This window comes from Falco peregrinus, chromosome 16 (genome assembly GCF_023634155.1).
Source record: "Falco peregrinus isolate bFalPer1 chromosome 16, bFalPer1.pri, whole genome shotgun sequence".
In the NCBI taxonomy this organism is placed as follows: Eukaryota; Metazoa; Chordata; class Aves; order Falconiformes; family Falconidae; genus Falco; species Falco peregrinus.
In genome coordinates, this window is record NC_073736.1 from 3120156 (window position 1) to 3135538 (window position 15383).

The 15383-nt window shown below is 61.0% G+C and overlaps 1 protein-coding gene across 3 annotated transcripts; it reads left to right on the forward strand.

The window, feature by feature from the left end:
• The first annotated feature begins 1525 nt into the window (after positions 1–1525).
• Positions 1526–9539, forward strand: TULP1 (TUB like protein 1). Of its 3 annotated transcripts, XM_027789895.2 has the most exons (14): positions 1526–1772; positions 2241–2283; positions 3797–3914; positions 4025–4168; positions 4790–4924; positions 5134–5247; positions 5358–5492; positions 5695–5786; positions 6048–6221; positions 6635–6747; positions 7235–7343; positions 7549–7647; positions 7934–8105; positions 9061–9539. In XM_027789895.2, the coding sequence occupies exons 1-14, from the start codon at positions 1726–1728 to the stop codon at positions 9192–9194; spliced, it is 1629 nt and encodes a 542-aa protein (XP_027645696.2). In that variant the 5' UTR covers positions 1526–1725; the 3' UTR covers positions 9195–9539. The 3 variants fall into 3 exon arrangements, with proteins under 3 accessions (XP_027645696.2, XP_055675744.1, XP_055675743.1); XM_055819769.1 differs by lacking the exons at positions 1526–1772; positions 2241–2283 and adding an exon at positions 2314–3327; XM_055819768.1 differs by lacking the exons at positions 1526–1772; positions 2241–2283 and adding an exon at positions 3335–3609 and having other exon boundaries at positions 3779–3914.
• Positions 9540–15383: the final 5844 nt, after the last annotated feature.

A 15383-nucleotide genomic window follows, 5' to 3' on the forward strand; every position in this document is an offset into this window, starting at 1 on the left:
GGCTGGGGGATGCTACTTGGGCGTCTCAGCTGTTCCTCCAGCCTGGGGGGGGTTATCCTGGTGGTTTGGGTGGGTTTTTTTGCTAGCATGTCCCCTTGGGAGGGGGCTTCCTGGGGGGCACCCGGATGGGGGGAGGAGGTACCTGTGCCCCTTGGCTGAGGATGTAGAGAGCAGAGAGCCATGCCAGCGGGGACTGCGGGTCTGCCCGTCCCTCTCTTAACACCCTCCCCCTCCCCCGGCCATCTGGGGAGGATAAACCAGATTTGGTTCAAATTCCTCTTCTCTGGTCCATCAGGTGGTACCTGAAGCACCATTTCTGCAGCCTGTCTGATCTCCCACCTGCAGTAGATCATTCCTGGCACGGTGGCCGTGTGGCTGCTCATCCGTGTCCCCGGTTTTAACACCACCCCCGGGGTGTCTCGTGGCCAGCAAAGCATCCCTGTGGGTGCTGCCTGGGGAGGGTGCTGGGAGACAGGGGCTCTGCAAAAAAATCGTCTTTTTTTTTTCTTGCAGGCAGGGCAAAAAAATCATTTGGGGGCAGCCCAAACCGCATTTTCCATAGGAAACAACCCTCTGCAGAAAAAAACCCACCAACTTGCTTCGCAATTTCTGGCCTTTCCGCCCCCCCCCCCCCCCCCCCCCCCCCCCCCCCCCCCCGTTTTTAAGCAGATTTTGGGCTTATTTTGGCTCGGTGCTTTTCTCACCCTTGGAAAAGAAATTAAATTCGGGCAGGTGATGAGATGCGGTTTAGAGATTAAAGGGAAACTGGGAGAATTTTGTGCCGAAGGCGTCGAAACTTTGGCGCTGCTGGTGGGTCCCGGGTGTGCAGTGTTCAAATGCCATCTAGTGGCACTGGGCACGGGTGGGACGTGGGGTGGCGGGGGGCTTTGGGGTGTCGACGGCTGGGCAGGGCTGGGGGGCTGGTGGGGACACTTGGCTTGTCCGGCGTTGCAGCTGGAGAGCACCCATGGGTGGCCTTTGCGGGGGAATATTAACGGCTAAATATTAAGTGCTGTTAACGAGGCGAGAGCAATGATGTGCAGGGTGCGAAACGTGTCACCCGAGGGGACCTGGGGACGTGGATCGGGCTCGGAGCAGAGCAGTGGTCCATAGGGAAGCCCTTAGCACCTGGAGCTGGGGATGCTGCTTTCCCCATGCACAACTCACACAAACCAGCCCAAATCCTGCTTTTCTGTCACCAAGACGACATTTTTGGGTGGAAAAAGGCACATCCAGGGAGAGTAACCCTAAATGAGGTCAGGCAGCTCCTCAGCCTGGGGTGGGCTGGAGCGAGTGGCCCTGCCATGTCAGGGATCCCACCCAGTGTGGAGGGAGCCAGACACCCCTCAAAAGGCACCTGGGGTCTGACTGACCCCCTGTGCCCCCCGGTGCTCCCACAGAGCCCCCTTTTCCTCGGATTACCGCCCTGCCAGCTGCTCTCCCAGCAGGCCTGGCTGGCAGCTCCTGAAATCCTATTACCGAGTTTCAGGAGAAATAAAAAGTTAATCATCTCCTTCGCCTGCTCTTCCTCCTCCTCCTCCTCACACCGCAGGAGCTCACGGAGGCGGCCGAGCCGATGCTGGGAGGCTGCGGCTGAGCCCCTGGATCCAGCCCCGGGCTGGCAGGGGCTGCAGTGCTGGGGGTCGGTGCCCGGTGGCCGGGAGGAGGGAAGGAGGTCCGGAGAGGCCAGAGGGAACCATCCTGCTCGACGCTGGGCTGGGAGCCATGCCGCTGCAGACTGAGATCCTGCGTGAGGTCTGGGCTGCCGACAGGTGGGTGCTGGGGGGCAGGATGCGACCTGCGGGGTGGGCGATGTGCTGGGCATCCCCATCGGGTTCCCGTCTCCTCCAGCTCCTTTTCCTCCTGTTTTCAGTTTAGATGGGATTTAATGAGCTGTTTTATCAGCTTTTTGGCTCCGGGGTTCAGTGTGATGATGCTCATGGGTTTACAGAGGGCAGATGCGTTCGGTGGGGGGGGGTGTCCCCAGATTAACCTCGTTGCTGTCACCCTTGGCCAAAGCAGAGCCCTGGGCTCCCTGCTAGGAAGGATGCTGTTGGCTGAGCTTGACCCAGCCAAGATGGGGAGCTGCTTCTGGAGGCAAATGAAATGAAATGAAATGAAATGAATGACCTTTCCCCCCGGCCAAATATTGGGGTCGTGCTCAGCTGGAGGGTCTCAGCCCTACCAGGAGCTGCGGGGGGCTGAAAGCCCCTCACCCCTTTGCTTTCTGTGCCCCACAGCCCCAGCGAGGAGCCAGGGACCCCCCATCACAAGCCCAAGCAGGTGAGAAAAAATCCTTCCCCCCCCCCAGCCCCAGTGCCACCATCCCCTGCTGCAGGCAGCCCCCAAGGGCTGGGGACATCCGAGATCCCCAAACCCTGGGGCCCCACACGAGACCAACCTGGGGCTGGACAGGCTCCTCCATCGGGGTGCTGCAGCCCAGAGGGGGGCATGAGCTTTTGGGGACCACCCCCCTCCAGAGCAGGTGGGTAGAGGGAATCCCACAAAGCCCCCCCCTGCTCCTTTGTGCATGCTTCCAAACCCTCTTTCCAACGCTCTGAAGCACCCCATGAGGTGGGCTCTCAGTTCCTAATTAACACTTTAATTAAGCCTCTTAGTTAAGCCATGACTCACTTTCCCCCAGCCGTGACCCCAAAGGCCAGACCCCTCTCCCTGCGTTTTAGCACAGCCCTTGGGTACCACCCAGCCTTCCAGGGGTCTCAGCAGTGATTTCATCAACCACCCAATTTAATTAGCAGCCCCTCCTCAAAAGGCTTCGTTAAGTAATGAACCAAGGGACTGTCTTCCCCCCCAGCTGCTTAAGGGATTAAAGGATGTGAAGGAGCTTTTCAGTGTGAGCTGATGACATGGAAGAAACCAGCCAGTTCCTGGTTCTGCTGTGGGACCCCCAGTTTCCCCCTTGGCCAAATCTGCCATGCTGGGATCCTGCTGGGATCCAGCCAGATCCCCTCTTGCAAAACACCTTCCCCCGCCACGCTGGGGCATCCGGGAGGGATGACACCCCTGCGAGGGGCAAGGTGCTTTGTCGGGTGGTGGGTGCCTTGGTGCAACTGGATATGCTTAAATCCCTTTCTGATGGTCCCAAGCTGCCACCCCCCTCCCCAAATACCTCCTGGGCAGAGCCCACTGCTGCCCCACATTCTCCGCATTTGGTAAATCGGGGTTATTTATAGCCCCAGCTCACCGGGATTAGGTGTGCTGTGCCTAATCCCCCTGCTTTACCGCTCCCACTGACCTCCATCCCGCACGGCCCCGCAGCTCCTGGCCTCCGGCGGGGACCTTTTGCGGGGACAAGTGGAGATGGAGGTGCGGAGCTGGGCTGCCTGCCCATCCCCATGTCCCCTGTCCCAGCTCGGGTCCCCTCGGATGCCCCTCGGTGCCCAGGGTGACTCCTGGCCGGGGTCCCTATGGCACAGCGTGGCTTGTCTCCATACCGGCACGGTCCATGGTGTTGTGGCAGCGCCAGCACCATGTCCCTTGTCCCCGGGGCTGGCGTGGGGCTGGCTGTCCCAGCAATGATGCTCTCCCACCTGTCTAACAGCCCTTTCTCTTTTCCTCCCTCTGCCTTCGCTGGGCGGCTGCCCCATGGTAAGTCACTCGTCTGAAGATGCCAGCATATCCCTGTCCCCGCAGCAGGTCCCAGTTCCCTCGCGGGGCTGGGGAAAAGCCCGGCTGTTCTGGAAAAGCAGCTGGTGCTGTCTGAGCAGGGGTTGCCCTGCCCAGGGAAAAGGGGTTGAAGGCTGGCACTGCTCCGCAGCACCGGCCGCGGGGGCAGAAGGTGAAGAAGAAGCGGCAGGAGCCGATGCTGGAGGCCGAGGCCAAGCCCCGGCGGCTGCGGGTGAAGAAGCTGAGCGAGGCGGGGGCTGCGGAGGAGCCCCGTGCCCCAGCACAGGGTAAGCACAGACCTTCCCCCTGATCCCATGGGAATGGGGGGAGATGCTGGTCCCCCCACAATCCTGCAGCCGCCGCGCTCAACATCACTGGCATCCCTTGAAACGTGCAGGGGTGAAGAAGCTGAAGAAGAAGAAGGAGGAGAAGGGGGAGGAGGAGGGTGACAAGGACCCCAAACTCACCAGGGAGCCTCGGAAGAAGAAGGAGAGCCCAGCCACCCGCTCCCGTGTGGCCAAGGCCCCCAAGAAGCAGCAAGGTGGGGGGGCAGCACCCACACCTCTGTGGGCATCTCGTGTCCCCATGCACCATGTCCCACCGGTGCCACCGATGCTCCCGGTGTCTCAGGGGCTCTGCACATGCCGGGGGGTGGGGTGGGGGGATTTTGGCCAAAGCCCATCCCCACACCGGGGAGCAAAGGGGATGTGGTGGGGGACCTGCACGCGTGGCGCTGGCTGGGAGTCGGGATCGGGGCTGGGGACATGCTCCCTGGGAACGTAGCGGTGGGTGGCTGGCTGGTGCCACCAGCTCCCCAGACATCTTTCCGGAGGAAAAAGATGGGGTGGGCAAAATGATGGGGCTCATCCCCCACCCCCCACCCCCCCTCCCCCCAGCTCATCCCCCCAGGGCTGCAGCCACGAGATGGCAGTGTGACTTTGCACGCTGTGTCCGGCGCTGGACGTGGCCAACAAGCCACTGGCCACCACCGCTGGCCCGGGCACCCATGGCCCAGCACCCATGGCCCAGCACCCCCGCGGTGGGGTGGGGGGTGGGTGCCTGCGCTGCCGAGGGACGTTCCCTGCTCCCGGAGCACAAGGCGGTGGGTCCCCGATGAGAAAGGCCATCGCGCTGCTGATGCCGTGGTGTCACCTCCGGGCAGAGCCGGCTGAGGACTCGGAGGAGGAAGAAGAGGAGGAAGAGGTGGAGAATAAAGACCCTCCAAAAAAGCTGAAGAAGAAGGTTCCCAAAGACCCCCCCTCGGGCGAGGGCAGGGAGAAGAAGCTGAAGCCGAAGGGTGAGCACCAGGGGTGTCCTGGCTGCATCTGTCCTGGCTGGGATGAGGGGACAGCCCCTGGGCCCTCGTTGTCCTGGGAGGCTCACAGGGCTTCAGAGGATTCGCCCCCTCACCTTTCCCGCTGCCCTCATCCTGCCACCTCCCTGTCCCCATCCCCGCCTGTCCCCATCCCCCTGTTCAGCCGCTCATCGGCTCCTCTGTCCCCCCAGGAGACAAGAGCGACCCTGATGGCAAAGCCAAATCTGCCAAAAGCACCAAGAAGGAGCAGATGTCCATGTTCCAGGTGAACGGGGAGAAAAAGGAGAAGAAAAGCAAGAAGAAAGGTACTGGGTGAGCAGGGGGGGTGGCAGCCCGTCCCACTGCCCCACAGCATCTTCCTGAGCCAACAGCACCCGGTGCTGCGTGACGGTGCTCCCCATGTCCCCCCCACCAGCCACCACCAGCAGCGACGAGGAGGATGATTCCGACTCCAGCACAAAACCCATCAGGTCGGAGAAGAAGAAAAACCCGGCGTCCCTCTTCCAGACAGGCGGGGACCCCCCGAGGGAGAAGAAATCAAAAAAAAAAGGTGGGAGCCTGGCATTGGCAATGCGTTGGGGGGTGGTGGGTGCTGGAGGGGCTCCTGGGGGTGCGACTGAGCCTGGCCATGGAGAAGGGGGTTATGATCAATGGTGTTGGTGTTTGGTGTGGGTCTGTGCCGAGCTCGGTTTTGGGGTTTGGTGGAGTCAGGCTCTTCCCTCCACTGTCCCCCTGCCCGTTCCTGCCCGCAGCTCCTCCCAAAGCGGCCGAGAGCGAGGAGGAGAGCCCGGAGACCCCGCAGAAAAACTCCAACAAGAAAGGGAAAGGGAAGAAGTCAAAGAAGGTACAAAAAAAAACCCAACCAAAAAACCCTCAGACCCATGGGGGTCCCCTCAGGGGGTGGGGGCAGCAGCTCTTCCCCCCAGGGCAGGTTGGGGGGGCTGGAGCATCCCCCAGGGAGACTCACTGCAGCACTGTCCCCAAAGCCACCAGCTGCAGAGCCACAGCCTGGGGGGGAACCGGGAGCAAGGAGCCATCAGCTGGGAGGGGAGGAGAGCTTTTGGCAGGTTTGGCTTTGGGGTCACCATCCCCTCCCGTGTGGCAGCTGAAGGAGGAGAGGCCCCTGTCACCTGTCATTGAGGTGGACAACCTGGAGGAGTTTGTGCTGCGGCCGGCGCCCCAGGGAGTGACTGTCAAGTGCCGGGTAACGCGGGACAAGAAGGGGATGGACCGGGGGCTTTACCCCACCTATTACCTCCACTTGGATAACGACAAGAAGGTGAGCAGGAGTGGGGGCGTGGAGACCCCTGGGGCTCTACACCCACCCCAAGGAGCACCCTCGGGGTTTTTGGGGATGCCTGTCTGCATCCCACCATGGCGGTGGGTCCTGGACAGGGCTGCCCCCCTCCCCTGCAATTCCTCTTGGGAAATGCCCTGTGTTGATGGTACCTGGGATGATGAGCAAGCGTCGGCCAGAGAGCCGCGCTGACGCCGGGCTGGGCTCAGACCCTCCTGTCCCATCGCTCAGCCAGTATCTTCAGGATCATCTTCACTCCGCGCGTCACTTGTGCAAGGTCGTGGCAGTGACCCGTTGGCCCGAGCCTTGTGCAGAGAGTATTTTGGGGTGGCGAGCTGGGGACAGCTGTGGCAATGGCAATGCCCCCTCCCCACGTGGTCCCACTGCCCTCCCAGGTGTTCCTCCTCGCCGGGAGGAAGCGTAAGAAAAGCAAAACCTCCAACTACCTCATCTCCATCGACCCCACCGACCTGTCACGGGGGGGAGAGAACTTCATCGGGAAACTGAGGTAGGTGCGGAGGTGGCACCCTGTTTTGGTGGCACCCCATTCCTGCAGCACCCTCCTCCTGCTCCATGGGTTGCCCTGAGCGATGGCTGGATCAGGCAGGAGGCTCAATTTGGCGTGCCCCACTGCTGGGTTGACCCGAGGAGTGTCGGGGGGTCGGGAGGGGAAAACAGGCTCATCTGGTTCCTCCTGGTAGGCAGGTCACAGCTAGAAACGGCACCCGGCAAGTCTTGGCCTGCTGCACCGCTGGCAGCTGTGCCGCGATGCTGGGGGTCCCCATGGCGGCAGCACCCTATAGCACCCCGATTTTGGGGTGCCCTGAACCCGAACAAACAGCGAAAGGGTGGGACGGACAGTGCTAGCCAGGGGCTGCACGTAGGTTTTGCGGCTGGAGCAAAGCTGGGGCTGTGCCTGGAGGGTGGGGGGGACAGGGCAGGTGGGAGGGGTCCCGGTGGCACTGGCTGTGGTCATCTCCCACCCTCGTCTGCAGATCCAACCTGATGGGCACAAAGTTTACGGTGTTCGACAACGGTGCGAACCCCGACAGGGCCAACGCCGACTGGTCCAACGTGCGGCAGGAGCTCTCGGCCGTGGTCTACGTAAGTAGAGATGTGGGCCCCCTCGGGACCCCCCAGGCAGGTGGTGAGGGGGTCCTGACCTGCACCCCTTTTGCTGGGCCAATGCTCCAGGGTGCTGCAGAGGTGCAGGATGGGCTGGTTCCATCCCCAAGCCCTTGCTCAGCCGCCGTCGAGGGGCTGCAGCCCATGGGGGTCACTGGGTTCAGGGACGGGGTTTCTCCTGCAGGAAACCAACGTTTTAGGGTTCAAAGGACCCCGGAAAATGACGGTCATCATCCCGGGGATGAACGCCGACAATGAGAGGGTGCCCATCCGGCCCCGTAATGTAAGTCGGGGCCAGACTGGGAGAAACTCCTCGGGGACTGGATTTGCTGGGATTCACCCGGAATTTTACCCATTTTGGGGCACTGAAAACCTGTCAGGTGTCCCTGGAATTCAAGTCACCTCCCTGAGAGGTGGGAGTTGCGCTGTCTGTATTTTTTTCTCGGTGCTGGATCCTGCCCCCCAGATGGGTACTGCTACCGAAGCATCCCCCCGGGCACGCCACAGGGGTGGCAGGGCTGCAGATGGGATCACCCCAACCCCACTGTCCCCCCTCTTGCCCTCCCCAGGACAACGACGGCCTCCTGATGCGATGGCAGAACAGAAACATGGACAACGTGATCGAACTGCACAACAAGGCGCCGGTGTGGAATGATGAGACCCAGTCCTACGTCCTCAACTTCCACGGCCGGGTCACTCACGCCTCCGTCAAAAACTTCCAGATTGTTCACGGCAGCGACCGTAAGCTGGGAAGGGGATGGGATGGGGATGGGATGGGATGGGATGGGATGGGGATGGGATGGGGGGGATGGGATGGGATGGGATGGGATGGGATGGGATGGGATGGGATGGGATGGGGATGGGATGGGGGGGATGGGGGGGATGGGATGGGGGGGATGGGATGGGGGGGGATGGGAGGATGGGATGGGGGGCAATGGTGGGGGAGCACTGGCTGGCCCCAGCACCCCCTTTTTTTTGCTGAGGCTTCGTTTTTTCATGCATGGGGGCTTTGGGGTCTCGCTGGAGCTGGGCTGAAGCCAGGCAGGGCATGTGGCACCCTGCAGGCAGCTGCCTGCTGGCCCTGGGTGCCGGCAGAGGGAGCGCGCGGGTCACCTGTTGCCAGGCAGATTAGGGCAAGGACAAATCCTGTGGGGTGCTGAGCCCCCTCCCCATCACGCTACAGCCACCCACTCAGCCCAGGCCACCCCAGAGCATCACCCCCAGCACACACCCCACATGTGCACCCTGGGGCGCACCGTGCCTTGGGGACAGTCCCTTGGGGGTGGCGGTGGCTCTGTCCCCACCGGACGCGGCCGTTTGTCACCTGTCCGGCGCAGTCAGAAGCCCTTGGCCTCCGGGGTGTTGGGTTACGGGACAGAAAAAAACCTCTCGGGGGCCCCTGGTTATTTTTACAGATTTCCTGTCACCCGCCCTCTGGTAGCAGCGGTCCCATGGGGGGGGCGAGTGGGGTCCTTGTCCCTCGGGGGGCTGCGGCTCCCAGGGAGGGCGTGCTGGGGGGGCCGAGGTGGTTCCATGCAATGGGAAAATGATGCTTTTTGGTAACAGGCATAGCAGCGTGGCCAGCCGGGGGTGGGGGGGGGCGGTTTGGGATGCTGCTGCGTGCGTGGGCACCCTGGGCACGGGGTGGGCTGGGGGTGGGGGGTGCCACCCCAGCCGCTCGCCCTCTCTCCCCCAGCCGACTACATCGTGATGCAGTTCGGGCGCGTGGCGGACGATGCCTTCACCATGGACTACAACTACCCGCTGTGCGCCGTGCAGGCCTTCGCCATCGCCCTCTCCAGCTTCGACGGGAAGCTGGCCTGCGAGTAGCGCCCGTGCCGGGGCCGCTGGGGCCGTGTGTCGGTGCCCGGTGGGTGCTCCTGCATCCCCGTCCAGCTCCGCTGCCTCCAATTCCACCTTCTGCCAGGCGAATGCCGCGGTTGCTGCTTCTCCCGCAGCGGCTCGAGGTGCACGGTGCCTGCGGAGCGCCGTGGGACACTCCTCTGGCTGTGGCCACCTTCTCCGGGCAAACTGGGGACAGATAACTGGTCTGGGGCAGATGGCAGAGTCAGGTCCGGGGTATATTTAGCAAATGAGGCTGACTGCAATCCCAAGCTCATCCCTTTGAGACGTTTCTTGGACTCGGATCCTGGAAACTCATCCCCCACCCTCCCTCCCCTTTTTTTTTTTTAGGTTCTGGTTTGTATTTTGTAGCTCAATCTCTCAGTGAGAGGACCGTTGGTGGTCTCAGTTCGTGTTTGCTCATCCCCCCCCCATGAGTGTGCACAGGACCCACACATGGCAAGGCTCTGCCCGGGCCCCTGGTGAGGGACCCCGTGCCTGGCTCGATGCCCACTGGGCACCAAACCCCCCTCCCACCCCCATTTTGCCCCGGCACAAGTGGCTGGGCGATGCCCGCAGTGTCTTTGCATGCCCTGAGTTCTCCACCCGTTGGGTCTCATCCTGCTGCCTGGAAGCCTTTGGGGCTTTGGGTCCCCGAGGAGCAGCCCAGCACCCAGAGCACCAGCGGCACACGGGCACGTGCCGAGGGAAGCAGGTGCTGGCAGGGGAGGGCTGGCAGCCACGTGAGGCAGAGCTGGCATCACCGGCACGGGGCCGGGCTGGGTCGGTGCCACCAGGAGAGACCTGGAAGGGAAAACTCTGGGTGCACCAGGAAGCCCTGGGGTGACTCACAAGGTGTGGTGCGGTGCTGAGTCACGCTCAGTGCCTGGATGGGTTCCACCGAGCCCCCCCGTGCCCCGGCTGCTCGCCACCCCGCTGCTCTGTGGCATCTACAGATGGTGGTCCCATGCACCCCGGGTATCCCCACTGCCAGGATGGGTCCCACTGGTGCTCCCTGCTCATGGGGCGGTGCCACCCCATGGCACAGACCTGTGGGGTGTCACGGGGGGCTGGCGGGGAGTCACTGGGAAGGGGAGAGGCTGGAGAGGGTCAGCGTGGGGGAAGCAGGGCAGCCCGTGCCCCCGTTTCCAGCACAAACCCACCTTTGAGGGGTGAGGATTTGGCTGCACAGACAGTCCCAACGGATTAATTCAGTGGTGAGAAACACCGGGACGTGTCAAGGTGCCCTGAGACGTGGTCCTCGACCCCCCGGTAATGCTTCTCTCGCCTGCTCAGCTCATGCACTGACCCCAGGGGGGGCGGATAGAAATTGGGGTCCCCTTCCTGAGACACATATAGGTCTTTTCCCCGTTCTGGGGGTGACCTGACTCCCCACATTAATGTGGTGAGAGGTAGCCGGGCAGAAAGGCCAAGGAGCAGGACAGGGATGAGACGGATGCGGTCGCACAAGAAGGATGCTCATCCTTGCTGGGCAGTGTCGCAACGCTGCCGCGGCCCGAGCCCGTCCCTGCACGGGCCTGGGGACAGATGACGGTGGCAGTGGGACCATGAGCTGCAGCCGGACCGCTGGCGAACATCTGCCCCAGGGGCTTTGCAGGCCCGAGCCGAGGTTTTCCCACCAGCTGCACGAATCCAGGCTCTGTGATTCACTGGCGGATGCTGGCGGCCGGGGCAGATGGAGGCGGCCAGCTCAGGGACAAGGGGCCAGCGTGGGCCATAGTCCCTCACCCATGCGGCGAGATCAGAGACCTTCTTGTGAGCCAAAGGGAGAACCAGCGTCCCCTGGTTAGGTATGGCCAGCAAATGTGGGGAAAGCAAGAGCTTTCTGCCCAAATCCAGCCACGATCCCAACATCTGTTTGAAATCGGGAAAAGCTCAGCTAACGGTTGAGCTAACACTTGTCCCCGTTTCCTCTGGTGGAAGCAGAAAAGTTGGAGCGGGGTGAGAGAGAGGGGTTTGGGCTTCCCAAGCTCTCGCTGGAGTGTGAGCTGCTGTTATCCCAGCTGCTCCACAGGGAGTTTCTCTCTCTCCTCACCCAAAAAATCTCCGTGTTGCTTGCAAACCCCTTGGGATTCCCAGCCTGCAGCCTAAGCGAAGCAAAAGGCATCTGCCGTGGGTCTCCAAGGCAATGCCACCCCATCCCAGCACGCAGATCCCACATCAGCCGCCCGCCCCGAACCACTTACACAAACCCTCTAACCCAAACCAACTGCGGCACAAGAAACAAATGAAAAAAATTTTAATAGGGCGATGGATATTTGGGCCCTTTGTTTGCGCTGGCTGTTCACACCAGAGGAGACGCGGGATGGAAGCAGTTGCAATGTGTATCTGCTTTGGCCGACGGAAAGTGTGACGGATGCGCCGGCAGACCAATGGCTGAGGATGCTGGGGTGTGCGTGGGTGTGAAAGGAATGCTCGCTGCAAGAAAAGATCAAAAAAAAAAAAAAAAAGAGAGAGAAGGAGCCTTATCAACAGCATTTGAGCCCTAAGTGTGTGTCTTCCTTGGAGAAAGGGTTTTCTCCATCCCCAGGGATGATGTTTTCCTGGCAGCACCAGACTTGGAGGCTTCTGGAGTTTCAGTTCAGGGAGCTGGTGTCGGGGATGGATTTAAACGCACTGAGTGCTCAGGCAGGGGCACAAGCCCAGCCAGCGGCCAGAGGAGAGACTGTCAACAGCTCCTCAAGGGAACCTCCTGGGAAATGCATTTTAGTTTTGCAAAGGAGGTTATAAGGCGAAGGGGAGGGAAAAAAATAAGGTCCCACCTCGATGCTGGGCGCTGCATCCTAGCCCAGAGCATTGCCACTGCCGTGCCGGTGGCTCTCACAGGTGGTGGTGGCTGGCATCCCCATCCCGCGATCTGGGATGCTGCTGCTGCTGCGGAGCGGAGCAGGAGGATGGAGGAAGAGGCTCTTCTCCTACCACTCACTCCCCCCAGACTGGGGGGGCTCCGCACACCCAGCCCCGAGCACAGGCTCAGTGCTTGCACTCTCCGGGGGGCTGTGGGGTATTTCCATGGGGGTCTCAAGGGCAAACGGCCCATCAGGTGGGCAACCTGCAGCAGGAGAGGGCTGGCCACATCCCGGCAGGTGCGGGAAGGGATACAGGGATACAGGATACAGGGATACAGGATACAGGGACACAGGGATACAGGGATACAGGATACAGGGATACGGGGATACAGGGATACAGGGATACAGGGATACAGGCACAGGGAAGCTCCTCGCCAGGCAATGGAAGGGCCGGAGCTGTTTGGTTCCCCACGAGCGCCCTGCCCAGCGGAGAGCATCGCCTCAGCCTCGGGGGGCTCTCGCCCCATACTTTGAAGTGATGATACGTTAATTAATTAAAGAAGTGATTGTGACAGATGTTTTTCTCTCCCCTTCCCTTCCCTGTGTATTTATTTTGGTGACTTTTTTTAGAGGGAAAGGCGGGCTGGTGGCCGGTAAGCTGGGCTGTGGGTTTGCAGGATGGGCTTTTTCTCGGTGCAGCGAGCGACAGGCAGTGATGGGAAAGCCAATATTTTTCAACCACTTTTAAAAAAGAATCATTTTTTAATTAGTGAATCCATTCTGGAGAAGTGTTGGAGTTTTACAATGTTGTAGCTGTTCTTGGTGTCTTGCCTAGACTTGGATGTTCTGGCCATAAGAAAATATTATTTATGGCGTTGCTGCTCGCAGCTCTTTTATATTATAATTTGGGAAAGGAAGTTGCTGTTCCCACCAGTGGACGAAGAATAGCAGAAACGAGGATTACGGACTTCTGAAGGAGGGGAAAAAAGGAAAAAAAAAAAAAAAAAAAAAAAAAAAGGAGGCAGGATTGAAACAAATCACTGAGCAGGGCTGGCATAGCCACGCTCCAGAAGCAGCTCATCCCAGCATCACCGGCGGTTGGGTCGGATGCTGAGCGGCGCTGGAGCCTGACCCCTGCCCAGCCGGCAGGCTCAGCGCAGCGGTGACCCCCTCGGTACTCCCCTGCGAGGCATTACATGTGTTCCTAAACATTTGCAGATCAGGCTTTTATTCATGGGCTAATGCACGCTTGTTTGCTCATGCCTTACTCAGCCTAAACTCCTATTGAACTCAATTAAGCCTGTCATCTCCAGGAGCAGTCAATGTCATTTTTGCCCAAGTAAGGGATGAGTAACGAGCGCTCCGAAGGGCCCTTGGAGAATAGCAGCCATTTTGTTGCAGTTTTTGGTCCAGATTTCTTACAAGTTAGCACCAGGCCGAGGGTGGAAGAATGCGATAGGGCTTTATTAATCACCCACGATTGCTGAATGTGCTGGATGCTTCGGAGCCTGTCGCTTTACGGGCTGAAGCGTTGGCTGGCGTGTCCCAAAATGCTTGAATACAACCAAGCTCAGCACGAAAATTAGAAAAATATGTTTCTAGAAGGGATGGGATGCAAAGAGCATCCCTTCTCCAAGCAGGGCAGTGGGGAGGGTCCTGCTCCCTGATTTACCTCTGTGGGTTTCGGGTACCGTGGCGCAGGTCCTCAGCGTGTGCCGGCCCCCACGGCCGGTGGGATGGGGGGTTTTGCCGCGTGTTGCCCATCTCGTGGCCGCGGTTCCCGACAGTCAGGCTGGGTCGTGGCCAGGGACTCGCATGCGATCAGCTGGCTGCGGCTTAGCGCGTTACCACCCATCGGCTCGCTCGGAGGAAATGATTGCGGGCTGGCTCCTGGCTGGGTTCCCTCGGGAAACCGCAACGGCGTGGGCTGAGATCCCCATCCTGGGTACCGGGAGGTGTGGAGGGTGTCCGGGTGGGATGGGGAATCTGCATGCTGGTGGGGGGTGAGGGGCTGAGGAGGGTGGTAAAGGTGTTTGGGGATGAGGATGTGAGATGGGCATGAAGGTGTTTGGAGGGGGATGAGGGTGTGAGGGTGGGTGAGAAGGGGGATGAAGGTGTTTGGAGGGAGGCGAGGAAAAGATTGAAAGGGTTTGGAGGAGGGTGAGGCTGTGAAGATGGGGATGAGGAGAGGGATGAATGTGATTGGAAGCAGACGAGGAGGGGATTGAAGGGGCTTGGAGGAGGATGAGGGTGTGAAGGTGGGGATGAGGAGAGGGATGAAGGGGTTTGGTGGTGGATGAGGAAGAGATTGAAGGGGTTTGGAGGAGGGTGAGGGTGTGAAGGTGGGGATGAGGAGGAGGATGAAGGGGTTTGGAGGCGGATGAGGAGGGGATTGAAGGGGTTTGGAGGAGGATGAGGGTGTGAAGGTGGGGATGAGGAGGGGGATGAAGGGGTTTGGTGGTGGATGAGGAAGAGATTGAAGGGGTTTGGAGGAGGGTGAGGGTGTGAGGATGGGGATGAGGAGGAGGATGAAGGGGTTTGGTGGTGGATGGAGGGGATTGAAGGGGTTTGGAGGAGGATGAGGGTGTGAAGATGGGGATGAGGAGGGGGATGAAGGTGTTTGGAGGCAGATGAGGAGGGGATTGAAGGGGTTTGGAGGAGGATGAGGGTGTGAAGATGGGGATGAGGAGGGGGATGAAGGGGTTTGGTGGTGGATGGAGGGGATTGAAGGGGTTTGGAGGAGGGTGAGGGTGTGAGGATGGGGATGAGGAGGAGGATGAAGGGGTTTGGAAGGGAATGAGGGTGTGAGGATGGGGGCCAGGAGGGGATTGAAGGGGCTTGGAGGAGCATGAGGGTGTGAAGATGGGATGAGGAGGGGGGTGAAACTGTTGGGCAGGGCACAAGGCTGTGCAGAGGACGGTGAAGGTGCGTGGAAGGGGATGAAGGTGAGCGCAGAGGGCTGAGGATGGGGCGGGGGGCTGAAGGCGTGCAGGGGGCGGCAGAGGGGGCTGAAGGCACACACGGGGGACCCCGGCTGCCCGGCGGTGGGACGGGCCAGCAGCACCCTCCTACCCCGGCTCGGCGCTGCGGGCCGCAGGAGGAGGAGGAGGATGAGGAAGGCTCCCAGAGGGCGCTGCCAGAGCCCGGGCCGGGCTGCAGCGCTGCCCCCTCCCCGCAGCCCCCCCCGGCGGAGGGGAAGCCCCGCCGCCCCGTCGGGGGCGCCGGGGCGGGGGGGGGGGGCGGCCGGGGGGAGGGTCGGCCGGGAGGAAGGAGGGGGGAAGGCGGGAGGAGGGCGGGAGGAAGGCCGGGGGGGAGGGCGGAGGGTCGGCCCGGCCCCGCCGCCTCCTGATTGACTCCCAACTTTCTG

Coding starts and splice junctions, on each gene's coding strand:
- TULP1 (XM_027789895.2), top strand. CDS start 1,726: ATGCCGCTGCAGACTGAGATCCTGCGTGAGGTCTGGGCTGCCGACAG. Junction 4,169..4,789: donor GGCCCCCAAGAAGCAGCAAG/GTGGGGGGGCAG, acceptor ACCTCCGGGCAG/AGCCGGCTGAGGACTCGGAG. Junction 4,925..5,133: donor GAAGAAGCTGAAGCCGAAGG/GTGAGCACCAGG, acceptor CTGTCCCCCCAG/GAGACAAGAGCGACCCTGAT.